The 22,905-nt window shown below is 28.7% G+C and overlaps 1 protein-coding gene across 1 annotated transcript; it reads left to right on the top strand.

Moving 5' to 3' along the window:
* Window positions 1–16,004: 16,004 nt before the first annotated feature.
* LOC107170810 (uncharacterized) lies at window positions 16,005–17,513 on the top strand. The gene is made up of 2 exons (XM_089228026.1): window positions 16,005–16,055; window positions 16,143–17,513. The coding sequence occupies exons 1-2, from the start codon at window positions 16,005–16,007 to the stop codon at window positions 17,511–17,513; spliced, it is 1,422 nt and encodes a 473-aa protein (XP_089084152.1).
* Window positions 17,514–22,905: the final 5,392 nt, after the last annotated feature.

Here is a 22,905-nt window from a genome sequence, read left to right as displayed (position 1 = left end):
ATCGATTTTCCCTCTATTTCAACAACAATATTGGAAGAAGATATTGAAAAGGTATATAATAATAATATATATACATTTAATTAATAAAATTAAAAGTATTCACACAATATATTTTTGTTTTTTAAATTTAGAAAAATGGTCACAGTTCTACTGATGAAAAAATACTTAATAAAAGTTCATTATCTCCAATAAAACCTGGATCAATTAATATAGAATCTGATGTAAGTTTTATGGGTGGTGGTGACACCGTGGTGTGGTGTTTTACAATATATTGTATTACTTAATTTTACATCTTACATGCATCAATTTATTATACTATAGTAGTTAGTAGTTGAATATATATATACACCTAATATATACCTAACACAAATTAGGTTAAAACAAAACCAGTTGAGTTGGAGATAAACACTACAGACATGGTTGAAAATGTAGAAAATAGTTTTAAAATAATTAATGAATATTTAGAAAATTCAAATATTATCTTGGATAATAGCAGTGGCACAGGTAAAAATTATTTTTGTATGCGTTTTACTAGTTTACTACCTTCATTGATATTATCTAATTTATCAAAAAATAATAATTTAAGATAGTTTATATTAAGAATACCTATTAATTATTTCAGAAAGTAGCAGTTGTGCTTATGATTGGGTTGCTTGCGCTGGAATGCTTGAATCGCTTATAAATAGCTTTCAGGACTGTAGTATGCTTTTAAAAAAACTAAAAACTGAAAATGCGCCAAATCCAATTTCTTTTTTAGTTTCTACTTTTCATATAATATCTTCAATTAAAGCAGAATCTGAAAAATACTTATCCATAAGCAATTTAGTCTTAAACTCCTTAGTATCGCTTTCACAAGTTGCACCAAAAGAAAATGTTGACTATTTTCTTGAGCATGATTAGAGATGTGGAATTTACCGGTAAAAAAATTTCGGTAAATTTACCGGTAAAATTTACGTAAAATTCGGTAAATTGGTAAATTTTGAAAAAAAACTAATTTTAAGTGAAATTTTTCTACAATTTTCAAATAAAGCTTATGTATCAAATTTTTTACCTTTTTTCACCATTTTTATGAATTAACATAAAACTATATTATGTAAAATAAATCATGAAACTTGTATTAAACATAAAAACATTACTTCAATAGTTCAATTACTTTGTTTTTTTTAAATATAATTACTTTTATCAAAATAAAACAAATAAATTAATAGTTTATAATATAATAAACAACAGAACAAATAACAAAATAAGTAACATATCTTTAAAAAACAAGAAAACTTAAATCATTAACAAAACTGTCTGCAGACTTATACAGTACCTAATACAGTAATACATAATAATAATTAAAAATTTAATTTAAGTTCGGAACATATATTTACTTAATCAAGATTAGGTTTAATGGAGTTAAAAAAATCATCATCACTTGAATCAGTTTCACCAAACTGATCTCCTTCAGACTCTACTACTATGTCATCAGTATTGTAATATTCTTCCTCGTTCTCACTACTAGAACTAGTAGAACTACAAGCCTGATACCTAACTACAGGAAGGCTCATCATCGTCATTGTTAACGGTTAAAGATTCTTGGTTTGTTTGTACACTTTTTACCGGTTTTGACACTTCCAGGTCTCGATTATTTATATGTTCATAAATAAATAGTAACTTTTTGGCTGTTAAATTTGTGAGGCGATTTCTCCTTTTAGTATGGATAAGTGAATAAGAGCTAAAAGAACGCTCTGTAGCTGCTGAGGATGCAGGCAAGAAAAGAATAGCAGATGCTACTTTTGATAGACTTGTGTTTGAACAAAGGCCATTCCACCAGATACGTGCTTCAATATCATCAATATTGTTCCATAGAATATCTTTGGCCCATAATCCTTCGTGTGAACGATACTCGGCTAGTTCAATTATTATCTGTGAAATAAAATGAAAATTAAATACACAAAAAACCAATACAAAAATATTAAATTTACAAACAGTTAATTTTTAGTCAAAACAATAGGTTACAATTCAATAATATTTTAATATGATCTCATTGATAGTACCCATTAATTGTATAATTTATTTAACAAAGTAATATTATTATTTAATAAAACACTGACAAGTATGAAATAAGTAGTTATTTGATGAAAAAACATAATACAGAAATATTTATAACAATTGTATATTTACCTTGTTATATTCATTTGGTGTTAATAATTTATCAGCAACTTTTTGTATATAAACAATTCCCTCTACATCACATCCTTGAGGTAAATCTTTCCCTTGATATTTTGGGTCTAAGACGTTTGCTGCATAATGAATCGGATGAATAGCCATATCATAAGTTTATCAAATGCTTCATTTAAAATATTTTGTTCTTCTAAGAGTATAGGAGAAGTAGACATTTGCAACATAACATTGTTTTTTATATCATTCAAAGCAGCCGGAACATCAGACAACCTTGGTATATCAGACTCTAATTTTGTTATCCAAAGAGTGATTGGACTAATTAGAGTAATAATACTTTCAACAAGCTCCCAGAATTCATCTGATAAAATGCTTTGTTTTACACTTTTGTCAAGTCTTTCAATTACCTACAAAATAATTTGATCAATAATATTTCTTGTTAGTTTTTGTTTTTATCATTTATTGAATATATTATGTAAATATTATAACATTTATATAGGTATATCTAAATATCACTTACACTTAAATCTTCAGAGACAGCTAGCTATTGTAGTACATTTTTATTTTTATGAAGACTCTTTAAGCATATACAAAGTGAACCCCATCTTGTTGTAACTGGTAGTTTTAAGGAACAGTCAATTTTTTTTGTTTTTTGAATGTTCGTAAAGTTGGCTATTAAAAAGTCATACAATAATACATTACTACATCAGGTACAGTGTATTATTTTAAATAGCTACTATAATATAATTATATATTATATTATATATAATTTATTGTTAAATACATTACCTTTAAGAATATGACTGCTAATTATATTTTTGACTATGTTTTTAGATTTTTTTTCAATTTCCATACATGATTTTAATTTAATTATATCAGCTATCAAAAGATTTAAAGTGTGGCAAATACATGAATAAAATGCAATTGGTAAATTTTTGAAACGGTCATCTTTTTGTAAAAGTATCCATGCTTTTTTCATGGATGATGCATTATCTGTAACAACTCCAAGACATTTATTTCTATCCAAATCATCAATCACTTTACCCAGTTCAGTAGCAATATATTCCCCTGTATGACGCTCTGTGTTACAATCTATTGTTTTAAATACAAATGGTTTTGGAGTAGTAACTATGATATTCATTATGGACTCATTTCTGAAATATTTATATGATTATTATTTTAAATTGTATATAAGATAATAATATACATGAAAGCTAATAAGTAATAATATAACAATGTGTTTAAATAAAGAAATATGTAAAAAAAAAATATGTACCTAAAAGTTATTACCACTTATTAGGTACCTATTGAAATTAGTTTAAATAAATAATTAATTTTTAATTTAACATTAAAATCTTTTGAACATTGTGGCAAACTATAAACTAAAATTATTTTAGCTATTTACCAAGTTAAATTAGGTTAAAATAATGTAGATGAATAATAAAATTATAACTAACTTCAACATAAATCAAAATATTGATGCTACAGTTTTACTATGATACAGTTTTTTGATGCTAACTAACCTTATATTACTCCAACCATCAATTTGAATTCCATAAACTTTACTGTTTTTAATCTTATTGTTGACTTCACAATTAATTCTTTCATACTCATTATTTAAAAGTCTTTTGGATAAGACATAACGTGAAGGAGGTGTGTAACTTGGCCTTAGAGCCTTAAAAAAATTAATCCAATGAGTGTTTTCTACAATTGAAAATGGTACAGTAGAAGAAAATATAGCTCTTACCATTAACTCATCCAGACGCAACTAAAATAATTTCAAATTTCTAACATTATTTCATACATTAAATTTATAAATTAGATATTGTCATATTTATATAAGAAATACATTGTATTCCCACAAATTAATTTAATTATTTGATTTTAAATATAATATAATTCCTATCATAAAAATAACAAATTTGAAGTACTTTTATCTATATAATATTATGTTTTAAGTCACAAATAGTATTATTGTAATAGTATTAATAATAGTAGTGTGTAATGAGAACTTATCAAATTATATTTCCATTTAAAATGTATAATATGATTTTTTACAGATATAAATACAAATAATTAACTATTTTACCTTTTCTTCATTGCTCATAGTATCAACAAAGTTCAATACACTTTGTTGGCAAGACACTTTTGAGTTTTTGGTTTCAACTTCAGGTGGTGTCGAATTGGTCAAAATTACTGCAGCTATTTTCCTCATTAGGTTTTTCAACATAAGTACCTAATAAATATAAAAAGATAATATTTTAAGAATAGTTCAAAAGGTTTTTATAAATTATTTATTATTAGGTATGTGAAACTGATGAGCTACTTACGTGCATACTTTGATGAAAAGTTGTCCAATATATGTTTTGGTACTTTTGTACATTCTTTTTTAATATGTAAAGCCATTCTCGTAACATTTTCCTTGTAACTTTTTTCACAATATTTACACAAATACTTGTCACCATGTTTAATATAGCATTTGGTTTTTATCATTTTTGGTTTGATTTTTTAAGTAGGTACTTATTAGTTATTTTGAAATAATTTTCATAAAATATAATATAACTTACATTTACGTCGTTAATCTTTAAGTTCATACATTTATGATAATCGTAATCAGGAACATAAAATAGTAATTAATAATATTATAATAATCATAATTAGTAATAAATGATAACAAATAACACCGATAACCGTCAGCTAATTTTAAAACTTGGAAATAAACAACGATAAAATTTATCATGCTTATTTGCGCAATCGCGCATGTTATTAATACACAGGGTACCTAGTACAAACTACTACACTGTCAATGTTTACTTTTTAAATAAATCTAAATATAGTCATAAACTCATATAGATAATAAACTAAAATACAGAAATACCAACTAAATAAACGTATTCCACTTGTAAAAACATTTAAAATAAGGGGTCACTCAATTTTTTTCAATGGTAAAAAAAAATTACCGGGTAAAAAAAAGCTCGGTAAAATTTACGTAAAATTACTTTTACCCGTAAATTTACCGAGCTCACATCACTAAGCATGATCCTGGTAAACGATCAGTCGTAAAAACATCTTCTCAAAGGAAATATCTTTTAAGTTTGGGGCCACATCAACCCAAACTTGCAAACTTTCCAAAAAACTTAGATATAACACCCGGAAAGCAATGCCAATTTAGTTCATTGTGGTATAATGAATACCCTCATTTAGAATATAGCTTAATTAAAGATGCTGCTTTTTGTTTTATTTGCACTTTATTTCCAAATGGGCCTAATAGAAATTATTCTGATTCTGCTTGGAGTGAAATAGGTGTCCGTTCTTGGCATAAGATGAAAGGAAGAGGAATTAAAAAACCTGGGAAACTTCATCAGCATTTCACATCAATTGCTCATAAATCAGCATTAATAGATTTCAGCAATTTCTTAAATTTTTCCGGCCATATTGAATGCATTCTTAATAAGAAAAATAGAGAGCAAGCAATTAATGATGAGCACCAAAACAAATTTAATCAAGAAGTGCTAAACATACTATTTGATATTACTCGTATGCTTTCAAGACAAGGTCTAGATCCAATCTATATAATGATACATAATATAATAATTTAAATATAATGATACATAATATCAGCGGCGGATCTAGGATTTTGTTTTATTTTTTTTTTTTTTTTTTTGGGGGGGGGGGGGGGGCATTAAAATGAACAGACAATCCGAACGAGTGAAGGTAAGTATCAAGTAAGTATCATCAGGTAAGTATGTGATTTACGATCAAAAATTTAATATAATTAACATAATAAAAATGAGAATAATGAAATAATAAGACATTACTTTGACGTCGGCGTGGTCGCGTCACGATTTAAGATAGACTGGTTGCCCAACGACCCATTAGAAAAATGTTATTACACGGCATACGGTTTGAATCGAAAAGTCACGTGATCTACGGGGGCCCCCGCATACAGCGCTCATAACGGTTAAAATGAAAATTAATAGGTATAAATATATTTATAATAATCGTATGTTATAATATTATATAGTATCTAAATTAGTTAACACATAGATATAACATAATTACTTTGTTAAACCATAAATTATGTTGATTCAAAATAATGCTAAAAAAAAAAAAAGTTATTATATTATAGTATATTATTCTATGACCTTGTCATATATTATAATCACGATTTAAGATATTCTATAGTCGTTAACATTTTTATTTTAATAGTCCACACTCCACTAGAAGCGCTAGTGCCGGGGGTCCGATTTAAATCCAATGCCGTCTTATCATAGATCGTTGGGCAACCATACTATCTTAAATCGTGGGTCGCGTGGATAATCATGTTATCAGATTAATTTGATAATAAGAAATACGGGGCCACTCGTTGCAGTGTGACCGTAGAGAGAGAATATTGTATTGATGGCTTCTAGTAACCAGAACCGTGGTTGACATTGTTTATACTTTTGTAATAAATTAAATTATATTATTTAATAAATAAATATTATTATATTATTTTAATACTTTTGTAACTAATTAACTTTTAGATTCACCCGGCACACTATACAGACTCACCCGGTTAAGTATATTAGACTCACTCGGCACATTATATAGACTCACCCGGTAGTATATTATACTCACCCGGCATATATAGTTTACAAACATAACTGTAGAAAGTGACATTATTATAAAAGAGATAAGAGTGTATTATAGGTGAGTTTTTTCAAACAAAATTTTTTTAAAAAATACAGCAGTTTTAAATATATTTTGAGTTTTACATTACAATTTTCAGTTCATTATTGAAAAGTATTTAAGCTAGGTTAAAAAGTATAAAAAAGAGATAGTTGTGTATAAGACTTATACTATAAGATAATGAAATATGATACATAAGGCAATTACATAATACATTTTGGTAAGGCCACTGAAGAATTTCAATTGTTCAACAATTTTCTATTTGTGGTCCTGAAAAAAAAAAAATTCAATGTTAATAAATTCATAATTGTTATTGAAGTTTCAATATATTACCATTTTTATTCGATGATCACTAAGCATGCAGGGTACAGGAAATCTTTCAGCACAGATGTTGCACTCAAACGGTTTTTTTTTTTAATGTACACGGTTGTCGTGATACCTCAATTGTCTCTTTCCCGAATACATTTTGTGACATATTTTACATTTGACCATTGAGCCTTGATGGATCAATTTTATATGCATGTTCATATTTCTTTTGTCGCCAAATTCTTTGTCGCAATGCAAGCACTTATGCTTCGGACCACCGAAATGAAGTTAATGATGCTCTCGCATAGTGTCTTTCCTTTTAAAAACTTTAGGGCAATATTGACATGTAAAAGTCCCAGGGTTATGGGTTGCCATATGTCTTTTATACCAACAATTATATTTGAAGGATAAAACACAGTTGGAACAATGGTATTTATAAGGAGAGTCTACGTCACTACTTCCTGTTGAGTTTATAGAACCTTCATCGTCAGTTTTTTTGTGTACTTCATTTTCGTCAGATGAAGAAACGTCTGTATCTGTAGAACTGTCATTATCTGTCTCAGACTCTTCTGTAATATAAGTAAAAATTATTGTCATAATTTAATTGTATGAGCTATAAAAGAATATAATTGACGATAGGTAAGAAATTCACAAGATAAAAGTAGAATGTAAAACAAAAAACAGCTGTATTACCTTCGGTTTCAGTAGATGCAGGAACATTGACGGTCTCTGGCGGGTCGTTAACTGTGGACCCGGGTGGGTTGTCTACTGTAATATAAGTAAGAACTAATGTTATAATGTATTTAAAAAAAAAAAAAATGCTTAGAGTAAAATTATTGAAATTGATATGTGGTATGTACAATTGTATATTGTGTGAGCAATAAAGGAATATAATTGACGATAGGTAAGAAATTCACAAGATAAAAGTAGAATGTAAAACAAAAAACAGCTGTATTACCTTCGGTTTCAGTAGATGCTGGAACATTGACGGTCTCTGGCGGGTCGTTAACTGTGGACCCGGGTGGGTTGTCTACTGCCATACTCTCTACTGTAATATAAGTAAGAACTAATGTTATAATGTATTTAAAAAAAAAAAAAATGCTTAAACTAAAATTATTGAAATTGATATGTGGTATGTACAATTGTATATTGTGTAAGCAATATAGGAATATAATTGACGATACTGTAACAACTAATGTCATAATGTACTTTAAAGAAATGCTTATATATATAAGAAAGCATGAAAATAATATGTAATATTACCTTTTTTTGAGAAAAAGCCCTTCCTATTGTTTTCACACGTCATGCACTCACACTTAGCATTATTTTTGCCAAAATAATCATGACCGTAGAACACAGTAATCTCCTCTCCTGGGAGAATCTCTTTCACTGACTTTATTTGCACATAAGACGGTTCACCAATTGATGAAAAAACTGTGTTCGACTCGCAGTCGTGGTTTATATAAGCAGCTGGGCCTAGGTAAACATGCTGTTTTAGGGAACGACTGCGGGTAAAGACTGAAAAATCGTTAACACCGGCTTTTAGATCATTTTGATGAATAAAAAATGATTGTCCTCCTAAACCAGGAATAATTTTATTTTTTTTAATGAGGACATTCGATACAATTTTTGCACCAAATCCCTTCTCATTAGTATACCTCATACATGGTTCATACCTGAAATTCAATATACTATCATAAACACATATTGCTCAAATATTTCAAAACAATTTATAACAAGAAATAACATACCTAAAACAACAATTTTTGTTTATAGAATTGGCATACAACTCTTCGTGGAATGTCCAGATTCTGTGTTCCACACGCGATAATTTCATCTGACATGTTGGTGTATGGGTTTTGTGTGACCGGAATCCTAATTTTGTGTCCACAAATCTTTCTGTAAACTCGTCGTCGGCCATACATAAAATAATAGCATTGCGACTCTTTGGGTGAAAAGGCAGTTCTTCATTCTGTGTCTATAATAAAAATGTAAATATTATAATGAGTATTACTTGATCACATGGCTTAGATAACAGCTGCTGATACGTTTACAACCTCCCTGACAATATCATGGAAATCCCAGAATGGACAAAAATAACTGATTAATATAGAATTTAAATGTTACAGCTACGTTCACCGTAATGTTAAGAAGACATAACAGTTAACACTGGTATTTGTTGTCTCCGTCTTACCAGTGCGTTATATGGGAAAATTACACTCGGCAGAATGCTTGTAGCTACCTTAGTTTAAAAATTAGAGTGAATCGACCTATTATGAAACTTAATGGTCAAAACTCACTTAAAAATTTAATTATTGTATAAAACCAACTATAGGAGGTACAAGTGTTCTGCCGAGCGTAATTATGCTATATTACGCACTGGTAAGACGGAGACAACAAATACCAGTGTTACGTCATCTTAACCGTAATGTTAAACTTTCGCAGTGGATCCGAATACATGGTTTTTTTGGAGGATGCGTGCTGGGAGTATATTTTAATTTTAAAAAAATGGCACTTAGGCCCGTTACGCGGCGTAGGAAACGTGACGGAAAACAACGTGTATAGCACCGGAATCAAAAGTAAAAAAGAAACAAAAATAGGCGAATATCGGGAGTGAGTAGTTAAAGGGACGCGCGTGAAGAACGCGACATTGTATCAAGTTAATTAATAAACATAAAAATAATACTCACAACAGAGGCCATGACAAAAATATGTAGACGAAGTGTGTTACTCTCTAAGTTGCATGAGGAAATGAAACAGTGACTGTCACTGCTCACCACACATCGATAGAACTCACTCGGCCAGTGTTACCAATTACTGGATATTAATTAATCGCAATCCCCAAGATTCGATATTTACGTAATACGTTTTTTTTTGACTGCTCATAGATACATTCTCATTCTGTCGACCCTCACACACTCAATACTTGTCTGACGGGGCTCCAACCAATATCAAAATACGCACCGATGTGTCCCCCACGCGGGTAGGTACTTTGGAAAATTCAGAAAAATGTCGTAGGTCCCTTAATCGCAACCCCGTAATTTTTTTAAAACAAATTCGAGCAGTTGCCGGGTGATTTCCGTGCGATCGGTCAGACTCCAGCCGTCAGCTCGGTGCCTACAGGGTTTTTCGTATTTTTACACGAAACTAGCAGGGATGGTAGCCAGAAACATTTGCAAACTAACAGTGAAGGTCTGGAAATATTTTGAGGGGGAACCGTTAATTATGACACTTTCAATTGTTTCTGCGATACCTAATCCAGTTTTGTCTGATCCTTCAATTATTTCCAGGAGCCTTTCTGATATTTCCCCAACCGCATTCACATACCTAACACAGACTGATAGCTGATCTCGATGTGAAATATCAGGTGTGGTATCTGCCATCACCGAATATATATCTGCTTCTTTTACTTCTTGAATATTTTTATTTTTTTACTTCATTACTTAATAAGTCGATAAACTCATTTTGTGAATCATGACTCATATAAGTGACATTATGTTTTCTAAATGCTTTATCATCAAGTCACTTTTTTAATACAGCATTATGTTTAGATAATAAAAGCACAATTTGATTAAAATTACCATTTTCTTCACTTCTTTTTTAGACAAGGTCTAGGATTAGGTTCCTCCTAATAAAAAAAAAAAAATAATAATAATAATAATAATAATAATAATTATAAATAAATAAATATAGTAATAATAATAATATATATATTATATATCCAAAGAAAAAAAATTAATATAATAATAAAAATAAAATAATAAATAATAAAAATATTAAAAAACATAATGTTTTTTTTATATAACTCCTTAATTGAGTGTCGGTCGGGTAAAAGTCTGTTGTTTTGATTTTTAAATTTTCTATGTTATATGTCTGTATGTTATGTTGAATGTTACTGTTTGTATTTGTTGGTTGTTGGTTGTTGGGTTGTAATATTAGGTCAGTAAGTTCGTCAATTGTTAAGGTTGAGTCATTTTTTTTAGTAATTAATGTTGGTAATTTTTTCTGTAATAGTTGTTTGTAACTGTGTAAATGGTTAGTGTAGTCAATGTGTATTTGTTCTGGAGTCGTTGTAAGTGTTATTGTTATGTTGTTAATTAATTTTTTGATAAACTGGTATTTTTTTATAATTTTTTTAATTATGTAATCTTTATCCCATGATGTCTTTATTACAGGTAATTTACAAAAGACTATTGTTGGAAGCTGAAACAGATGACAAAACACAATTAAATAAATTATTTGAATTTGTGAATCGTGATTATTGCCACTTACTCCATGAAACAAAGCAGTCCCAATATATGTTACATCGGTTATAGTAAGAATTTTGCTTGCCGTTGAATTTTTATTTGTATTTTTATAAATAGTTATTTTTTGAAGATCATCTATGTAATATATTGTTTTATTATTTATTTGATTGATTTGGACTAACTGTTTTTCGTTTAATTTATTTAATATTATTTTAAGTGATGTTTTTGATGCGATGAAATGTATATTCAACACCGCCATTATTATTTTGATATGATTAAAAATGTTACCAAGCTAAAATGAAAAAAAAAAGTGTTATAAAAGTGCTGTCAAGACGGATTTAGTTAGGACATAAACGTAAAAGTATTAACAAGTACCGTATTGTACTGTTGTGAGACAGTAGAATGTTCATTATAGGTATATAATGCACAAACTACATACAATTCAATTTCTTCTTCTTTAAATATAGTGTATTCGATTACAGAATCTTCGTCAATTGACACATCAAATGATTGGTAATCTTTAATATATGGATATCTGTTAAATTATACATTTTACGTTGATTATTAATTTTTTTTATTTTTTACTATTTGAAATTCAATATTTTAATTAATTATTGTTTTAAAATATACGTCATACTTACAACACATGTGTATGGTGATCATTAATGGTTGCATAATGATGCCACCATTTATCCATTACATTAATAAACTTAATAAATTCAAAATCAAGATATTTTAATACATTGTTATTTAATAATTCTTTCATATTCATTAAAAATTTATCATCCCTTATGAATATTTGTGTTTGACTCATAAATATATGTATATAATTTTTTACGATAGATAATTTTATTAATTTAGATTTGCTTTCAATAATTTGTTTGAAAAGATCACTGTATAATAATAAAAATATATATTTTAATATATAATTATATTAATATAATTAATATTTTTATACTTACTCATCAGTAGACGGGACGGAGTTATAATGAAATAATGTGGTTATCTTTAAATCTAAATCGGATACGGTTGTTGACTCTATTGAAGAAAAAATGAAATTTTGTGCGTTGTTGTTTGATGGAGTTTGAAAAAAATTTAGAAATTGATTGTTTTTTAATTGATTATGTAAGTTTGCCGGAAAATTGTTTGAACATTTTAAAAATTTGAAGTAATATTGAACTGATTTGCTATGGCATAATTTAATGGAATCTTTGACTAATTTATTAATTTTTTTTTTCCAATTTTTTTAGAAAATGAAGACTGGACATAATTTTTTACGAGGATTGTGATACTTTCTGAGTCATTATCTAGAATAGTGTTCAACTCATTTTTGGACTCTATATAATAAATTAAATTATTTACATCTGTGTATCGTGATAAGTTCTGTAAATATAATTTGTATATTATTATTATTGTTGTATTGCTATTTTTTTACTTTTTACATACTTTAAAATTATTGTTCATTTCAGATAAAATGGCGTCCCTTTGGTTCAATAAAATGTAGTTCAGATGTTCCAAATTTGTGAATCTACAATCGAAACTTTTCAAATAATAATATAAGGCCTCTATATTTGTATTTTTTAAACTCTTAATGGCCATAGCTATTTTTGCTATTAGGTCCTATAAATTATTAAGATAAATTAATAACAAATACCAATAAAGTTAAGTTAGTGACGTAGGAATATAACAGTTTTACTTTATTCGCTACATAAGGCCTTTTTATTAGCCTTGGAAAATGTGCAGTGTTTATATGTGTTATAAGTGTCATTTCAAAAATAAAATGTTGTTGGCAGAATGGGCACATAATTTTTAAAAAATGTAGAGTACTTGATGTCCGATCGGAATCATCATAATTTGTGGTGTCAGGCGGAACAATACCAACTGTAAAAATAAAAACATCAATTTAAATACCACCAAACAGTTTGGACTCCAACAACTCGACTCCAACAACACTTTATGCAAATTGTAAGTATCCAAAATGCATTTCCCATGTGATACAAATTCTCTGAATACGATAGCGGTCAGGTTTCTAAAATGCATAAATTTGTGTTAAAGACAGGTAGTTTTATTTAAAATGAATTAATGGATCAAATGATTTTTTTTCGGAGTGTAAATTTTGAATGAATAAATAATGATTTTATTTTATCATATTATAACGTAACCATGGAAAAACCTATAATCGAGACTGCGATCGGCCAGACTCCAGCCGTCAGCTCGGTGCCTACAGGGTTTTTCGTATTTTTACACAAAACTAGCAGGGATGGTAGCCAGAAACATTTGCAAACTAACAGTGAAGGTTTCAAGTCTGTAGTCCAATTATTAGGTATTTAAATAATTTTTTTCACGCAGTTGCCGGGTGATCACCGTGCGATCGGTCAGACTCCAGCCGTCAGCTCGGTGCCTACAGGGTTTTTCGTATTTTTACACAAAACTAGCAGGGATGTTAGCCAGGAATATTTGCAATAAAACAGTGAAGGTTTCAAGTCGGTAGTCTTATTATTAGATTTTTAATTAATTTTTATATAAAAAAGAAACCGTAAATATCGCAATACTGGAGTGATGTACACTCCGTTGACATACCCAGATAGCAATTTTGTAATGATGATGTTCTATAAATATCGTGTTTTCATTAAAAAAATAATAGTATGAAATAAACGTTTATGTATTACCAATTAGTTGTTTTTCAAATATTCTTTTGATTTTAAATAACTATTTTGTAAAACAATATTTTGAATTTGATAATAGTGTGATGTTATAATTAAAATAGTTATATCATATTGAGAATATAATAATTATATGTATATAAAATCCAAATAATTAAATATTATTTTGAATTAATTATCATTATGACATAAATTGTCAAATAACTTAATGATATTATAAAGTTATTATTTATAATGGTTCAATATTGGAATACTATATAACTATTTTTAATAATCTATCAATAGCTTATTAAAATTGAAATAACTGTATAATATTTTGATAATATGCGTGTTTATATTATGTATTATTAAAATTATTGTGAAAATTTTATTAAAATAATGTATAATAATTAGGTACCTAATTACCTATATATATGTATATAGGTATTATTCTTTTATAACATATCTTTAGACTTAAGTTTACAATTAACTTTTTTTAACAATCGCAGTTGTTTTTGTTTTTCTAATCTATAAGTTCTAAACAATATATGTATATAATAATATATAATAATATATCATGTATGAATCTTTGATTAATTAACAACAATGTTTTAATATAATATATGTATTATATATAGGTACCTAATAATATATATATTTTAGCTGGGTCTGGGGCGTGCCAAAGAGGTGGTTTTTTTTTTCAAATTGACTGGTTAATTTTTTTCAACTTAACGATATTTACAAAATAAAAAATATACATTAACATAGAATTATGGGAAAATCCGATTATATAATAATTAATATAAAAATAATACAATATTTGACGATCTTTCTGTTTTATTCCCTTTTTAGTACATTTCTGCGTATTTTATATTCGTGGTACAATAACGGCAGGTTCTTATCGCTGCAGTTTTCGGGGTTTTACGTTGAAATCAGTTTTCACGTCTTGATAACATCATAACAATAATTTTATTACAACGAAAGCAAATCATAAATATTAAATTTGTAATCTTTCACAACATTTCTGTAACTGACAAAAAATTATTTATTTTTATTTTATTTTTGACTAAACGAATTTACATGAAATATTATTTTTTTTTATTAATACAGTAGGTATATTCTTACATTTATTTGAATGAAATTGTTCTAAGTATTGAAGTTTGACTTAAAAAATTTAAGGTTAAACCTAACCATCCCCCAAAAAAAATCCTGGGCACGCCCCTAAGCAGGGTGGTTCTTATATATTTATAGGTACATTTTTTTTTCGCTTGTTATTTTAATTGATCCCTCAACAACGTTTAAATACGTATAAAAATTGTATATATATTATTGTTTTTTATGTAATTAAGGAAATATTTTAGCATAGACTTTAAACAACTCATGCACTATGATGCGCAAATTTCACAAATTTAATTTTCTTTTATATAATATACACCTGTATGACTGAATGATTATAATACTGTTAAATTTTGTTTCATAAATAGTTAAACATTAAAATGATTGTATTTAGTACCTATTAGGTAATATGCAATAGCAGTTCAATTTCATTGACTTGGATTCTAGGCAATTATTGAATATTTGGCCATTTGGGGAACCTACCTATCTTTATTTCCATTCAATTACTATAATGCTTATTTATACTCCGGCCACCGAGAGACCGCTACTGGGCGGCGACCAAATTACGTCCGTGTTCGCGCATTCCCACCACCATACCACATTTTTTGCTTGCCACCGTCAGGTTACCACCGCCGCCGCCGATGTCGTTTTCGTCACCGCCAAAAACGTATCACGTGACAGTGGTTGTCTGTATACAGCGCGACTATAGTTTTTACTGTTTACCGTATTTTACGTATTGCCGTACAAGGCGTACAACCCATACCAAGTTTTTATCACGTGTTTTACACATTTTTTTATTGTTTTTACATTTTTTAGTTGACTACATTTTTTAGTTTATTGTATTAGCAAGACTACAATGGATCGTAATGATATTAATTCACCTAAGAAAAAAAATCCTTGTGGAAAGGTAAGTGTTTAGTTAAAAAATTTATAATTTTTTTTTTTTATAATTATCTTTTGCTAATTCTTATTATTTAAATTATTTTTTCTGCAGTTTGTTGGTACTGGTCAAAAGCAAATAATCATAAACCTGTACAAAGATGAAGTCAATCAACAACTCGAAAATCCCGAAAGCCCCCGATTGAACTACAGACAAATGATTATGAAAATTTCAAAGGCATGCGGTATTGGTCAACGAACAATCCAAACTACTTTGGCCGAGTATAAAAATAAAGGTACTGTATCATCGCCCAACAAAAAGAAAATAAGACCTACAATTATTGAAAAAGTGGATGATTTTGACAAGAATGCAATTAGGCAAAAAATTCATAGTTTTTGGTTCAATCGTGAAGTGCCCACAATTGCGAAGATTTTGACTGCCATAAATGAAGATGAGCAATTACCAAGTATGAAACGTTCATCATTTCAAAAAATATTAAAAGAATTACAGTTTGTATACGTCAAAAAAAGTCGGAATAGCGCGCTTCTTGAAAGAGATGACCTCGTGACTTGGCGGCAAAATTATTTGAGCACCATAAAGCAATACAGAGCACAGGGCAGACCGATCTATTACTTAGACGAGACGTGGGTCAACGCGGGAGAAACGCATAGTAGAACATGGGTCGGCAGTTCGGTCACTTCACGACGTGACGCATTCAAAAGGGGCCTCACAACAGGACAAAAGGAACCCTCGGGCAAAGGTAAACGGCTCATCGTCTTACACATTGGTTCATCTGACGGCTTTGTCCCGGGGGGCCTTTTGTGTTTTGAATCAAAAACAAACTCATCCGACTACCATGATGAGATGAATGGTTCTACTTTTTTTGAATGGTTTGTCAAAATTTTACCGTTACTTAAAGATAATGCAGTCATTGTTATGGATAATGCCTCGTATCATTCCGTAAAAAAAGATCCAACTCCAGTAAGGTCGTGGAAAAAACAAGACATTATAAACTGGCTGGAAAGTAAAGGTGAGGTCGTAATACAACCAATAGTAAAGGCAGTATTGTTAGAGAGAGTAAAAAAAATAAAATCGGAACACGAAAAATACGTTATCGACGAGTATGCAAAAGAAAACAATAAAACCGTATTAAGATTGCCTCCATACCATTGCGAGCTAAACCCGATAGAGCTCGCGTGGTCATCCGTTAAACATTATGTCCGGACGCATAACAGTACATACAAGATAAAAGACGTACAAGAATTATTAAAACAAGGCGTAGAACATGTAACGCAAGAAATGTGGACCAATTTTGTTGAGCATGTCGTAAAGGAGGAACACAAATTCTGGAAAATTGACTTCATCACAGATGAAATTTTGGAGGAAGAACCTGCCGAAGATCAACACATCATGACAATAGGAACAGGTGATACCAATGGTTCTGAATGTTCTGATTTTGATTCAGAGTATTCAGATTCTGAATGATTAATTTGTATTATTATTTTTGTTATTGTATTATTTAAATTTGTCTTTTATTTTGGTATTATTATTTACAAAATCCATTTTGCATTACATTTATGAATGATTAAATGAATTGCGATTATTTGTATGTATTTTATTTGTAATTTTTTTATATTAAATTTTTTTGGTATTTAAACGATTTTTTTTTACTAAATACATGCTATTTAAATGTGTATTATGTAATATACATATATTATGTAATTACTCATTTTGGTTTAAATAAATAAAAAATTGCATAAATAAAATATTGGTGTTACATATATATCATTAGTATTGTATAGTGTATACACAATAGACACGCCCGACACCGGGTGTTATTATTTCTATTGTTTACTTGAGCCGCTGTAGACAAACCATTTGTTGCCGCTCGGCAGCGGCGGCCGTGGAATTAGCTACCATCACCGCGTAGCGAGTGGGGGCATGTTGGGCGGCCAATAGGCAGTAGAGTGGGAGAAAAATGGGTACGGAATCGCGGAGCTCGTTCATTTGGATGCGCCAAGGAGTAGCGCTCTCTCAGTGGTCGGAGTATAGTAAATGCAATATTAAATTAATAAATTCTTTTTCTTTCAAATCACAAAACATATTATATTAGGTATGTTGAAATAGTAAAAAATAATTATCATTATTCAAAAATAATAACTGATGCAATCAATGATACCTAATTTAATTTGAATAAAAACAACATGTGACGTTCTGTTACATACATTTTATAGTGGTTGTGTTGAGAAGGGGCTGGACGGCAATTTTAAGAGAAAAATAAATAAATACAGTCTTTGGCAATACCGTGCCTGATTTTAGTTAAATATTAAATATAAGTAACTAGATTTTAAATATATTTTATACTTCTTATCATGGTATTTTTTTAAATATTTAGTTAGAATTACCTAATTGTTTTCATTATTATATTATAATATGTAATATATAAATAATAAAGATAAAGCCTATTATAAGGCTCATATATATATAGGCTCCCGCCTATATAGGTATTGCATTATTACAACCTTTAAAAAGTTCGTCATAAAGATAAAAGTGATTATTATTTATTATTGTATTTTTTTTCATAATGATATTAAAGTGACATTTAATTTGTCGACAAATCGTTTCGTGTATAGCCTCAGCAAAATTATAGAATCAATATATTATTATGGTAAATTATGGTTGGTTAACTGTCATCATTATCATTTATTATTGAAAATATACCCAACAAAATCAAGCGCAATTTATATATTTGGGACTGTTTGTAAATATTGTATGTTGTTAATAGGTATGGTTCCTAACAAAAATATACTTATGGGATTACATTTTTTGTATGATACTATAGGTATTTTATAGTAGGTAGTAAAATAGACAGATATCTACATATTACCTACCTACCTATCTAACGACTAATAGCATACTTTCAAACTTTTGCTTATATTATTGATGTACCTATTTTAACTTAAATTGTATTTATCCAATAATAAAATATATGACATAATGTCAGGTTTGTTTTGATTATAATAAATGCATAGTTTAATAAGTAGGTACCTACTCAATCTTGTAAAATATTTAGGTAAATAATAAACCATATAATTTATTCTAAATAGGTATAGGTACTTATAAAAATAAATACTCAAAAAATGTATTTTAATTATTATATTTTTAATCTTGCATAAGAATAGATAGATACTCATTGTCAATTTTAAAAAAAAGGAATAGTTTATCTGATTATTAATTATTATAAATTAATAACCAATTGAAAAATGTAATCTTTATGTAATAATGAATTTGGATACCCAAGCCAATCCTTGTAATTTTGTTTTTTAGATAAAAATGTTGTATGTGTAATATTATAATTTTATAAATATTTTAAGTGATAAATATAAAATATATAAGTAGGTAAGTACATATCATGAAGATACATGATAACTATTTACTATTAACCTATTTACTCAAAAGTTATAACTATGCCAAAAACAATTTTTTATTTATTCAAGTTTCCGTGTACCTATAGTATTTAAAATGTTGAATGAGTAAAATCTAAGATACATATTATTAGGCACATTTTTTAATACAAAGAATATAATTTATTTTTCAATGAAATTAAGATGTAGACTTGTTAGTACCTACCTATGTGTTTAATTTTTTTAAGAATATTAATAAGTAATTATTTATATCACTGAAGACATATATTATATAAATACATTTTAGCCTAGACAAAATATAAGCAAATGACAGATTCAACTGTTTATCTATGTAGGTACAAGCTGTTTTTTGTAGTTAATGGTATATCCTTGTAGGACACTGTATGATATACATTTTATATATATAAAATAAACTAGTAATTTTAAGTTAAATTACATATGTATGTAGGTATATAGTAAATATTTTATCATTTTATGAGTATTAAGTAACTTAGGTATTTAATGATTGTTTGTTTTTTATCACTATTTTTATGTTTGAAAAACAACTTGAACTATAAAACTGTATCTTATCTTATCATTTAGAATGTCATACCGAAAAAAAACAATTAATTTTAGTAACCGGTCCAAACGAAGGAGAGTTCAAGAAGAAATGGAAAAGTTTATTGAAATTCCAAATAATGTTGCGTCAACTTCACATGTCTTCATTGAACCTCCCATAACAAAAACTATTGAAAATATTGAATCCAACCAACAATTAATAACAAGCAAGCACATTACTAATGATGTAGAATATAGTGAATTAATACATTCGTTATCATTAACATCATCTTCCTCAGAAGATGATCAGGGTGATGATAATGACTTAACTAATTGGAATGATGTTTTTGATCAAGTATCTTTATTTAGGTCGTTAATTTCTGAATGGGCTGTTTCATTTAACATATCTCAAAATGCACTTAACAGATTATTAACAATACTTAAACAGCATAAATGTTTTGAAACTTTACCAAAAGATTCAAGGACAGTTTTAAATACCTAATAATTGGACTACCGACTTGAAACCTTCACTGTTAGATTGCAAATGTTTCTGGCTACCATCCCTGATAGTTTAGTGTAAAAATATTAAGAACCCTGGAGTCCAGGAACTGACGGCTGGAGATTGCCGGAGATTGTACACGCGTACTTACAAATGCCAAAGTCAATTCGCATGATATTGAACCGATTGGTCCGAGACTTGTAAATCAGATTGTAATTGCTCAATCATAAAATCATAATTGAATCACGCATAAAAGTCCGTAGGACTATTATTTATCGAGATATCGTATTGTAAAAGAGTTGAAAATCGATACGTAGATAATTACATGATACAGACCGCGGTGTGTATACAACCTCGATGTTTTGAATTTCAACGGATTACTTTTCATTTGTAATTAATGAATATCCTTGGGATCGACCCCGAACCTTCACTGTAATATTGCAAATGTTCTTGGCTACCATCCCTGCTAGTTTCGTGTAAAAATATTAAAAACCCTGTGTGCACTGAGCTGACGGCTGGAGTTTGGCCCTACACCTTGGAATCACCCGGCAACTGTGCAAATTTCTATGAAAAAATTTAATTAAAGACCGAATAATATGACTACCGACTTGAAACCTTCACTGTTTTATTGCATATGTACCTGGCTAACATCTCTGTTAGTTTCGTGTAAAAATACGAATAACCCTGTAGGCGCCGAGCTGACGGCGGGAGTATTTTAATGTGAACGAACTAACCAAGTTCTCAAAATCGACTTTGCAAGTTCAAGTGTGATCTCTTAGATACTTGGAAATCGGACTAAACATGTTAAATAAAACACAATTGTACATAGGTACGAAACCCGTAAGATCAATATTTAGCGAGATATGAGGGTGTAATTATGTTCATAAATTGTCATTTGTTTAATTCGAAGACTATGGGCCGGTTCTACCACCTTTAGATAACTCATAGTTAAACTTATCCATCGGATAATTTGACTTATACCGTTCTACAATGTCTAGTTATCCCTGAAGCTGTTGGTAAAGTTATTGGTAACTTGTCAAACAGTTTTACTACTGAATAAGTATTTTATCTGGAGGATAATCTATGGTTATATCGGATTATTATCATATTGTGAAAAGATGTTATAAAAACTGTACCTAATACTTTTACTATACAATTGATTTAGTTTAAATTCGAGTCTTATATAAGCTTATAATAATTTTTAACTAAAAAAATGTTTTGCAATTTTGATATTATATCTGATGAAGATGAATACAATATTGAAGATTTGCCGAAACCACGAAAAAAAAAAGTATTTCGAAATCGAATGGACGATTTAGAAATGTGGGATGATGATGAATTTTTTATGAGATTTAGACTAAAAAAAACCACAGTTATTGAACTTTTATCTAAAATTGAATTTCATTTAAAGTCAAAAACGAACAGGTAAGTAATTTATTGTATATATTTATATGAAGTTATTGTTATAGGTATATTTATATCTAACTATTTCTAAAGTAAATTAGCCATCAGCAAGAGCAGATTAGGCAGTATTATAATTATAAAATTGGGAATTTCTCACATTACGTTAGCACTTAGCACGTTGACGGACAATCGATTAATTTTACTGCATATTAAATAGTAATCGTCTATTTGTATCTATATTGACAATTTAAAATATTATTACTGCTATAGCAGAATTCTAAATACCTTCCAAAAAGTGGCATTACTGATGTGTCAGTAATATTTCCAATGGTTACTTATGAAATAAAAAGTTGAGTTGCCCATATTAAGCATATTATTGCGCATTTTGGCACTATTGATTATTATTGATAATTGTTGTTAATAATTAATGTTAATGTTTTAACCGATCTAAAATCACTAGTCACATTAACATTAAACTCATTTTGTATCGTTTGCCAGCAACTATCCTTTTGTTTCCACGTTTCTGAATCAGTTTCTTTGTTTTCAATGACATTCTTATACTTCTCCACCAAACTTATCAACCTGTTTACTTCATCACTAGTAAAGTTTTTTGACCGAGATTTATCTTTATTTTTAATTGCCGACATTTTAATTTATAACTTTAATAATAAAAACCAGTTCAGTTTTAATTTTTTAAAAGACGTTAGTACGATACTACGATATTAAGAATTAAGATTATGATATTTTAATTATTATCAATAATCAACTATATTTATTACTGATAATACAACAATATCATGGAAAGAATAACAAATTAAAAATGTATTTTAACTACAGGTTAACAATCCAATAGATAGTAATTCATAACACAAATATGATTTGTAGAACACACATTGATTATCAATAAGATAAATGTCTTGGATAACGGTATCTAATAGATAGTTAACTCATACTTTATCTATAGTTGGTAGAACCGGCCCTATGTCAACGGAGTGTACATCACTCCGGTATT

This window comes from Diuraphis noxia, unplaced genomic scaffold (assembly GCF_037042655.1).
Source record: "Diuraphis noxia isolate RWA-SAM2 unplaced genomic scaffold, SU_Dnox_SAM2 contig0001, whole genome shotgun sequence".
NCBI classification, from domain to species: Eukaryota; Metazoa; Arthropoda; class Insecta; order Hemiptera; family Aphididae; genus Diuraphis; species Diuraphis noxia.
This window is presented reverse-complemented; position numbering and strand designations above follow the sequence as displayed.

Coding starts and splice junctions, on each gene's coding strand:
- LOC107170810 (XM_089228026.1), top strand. CDS start 16,005: ATGGATCGTAATGATATTAATTCACCTAAGAAAAAAAATCCTTGTGGA. Junction 16,056..16,142: donor AAAAAAATCCTTGTGGAAAG/GTAAGTGTTTAG, acceptor TTTTTTCTGCAG/TTTGTTGGTACTGGTCAAAA.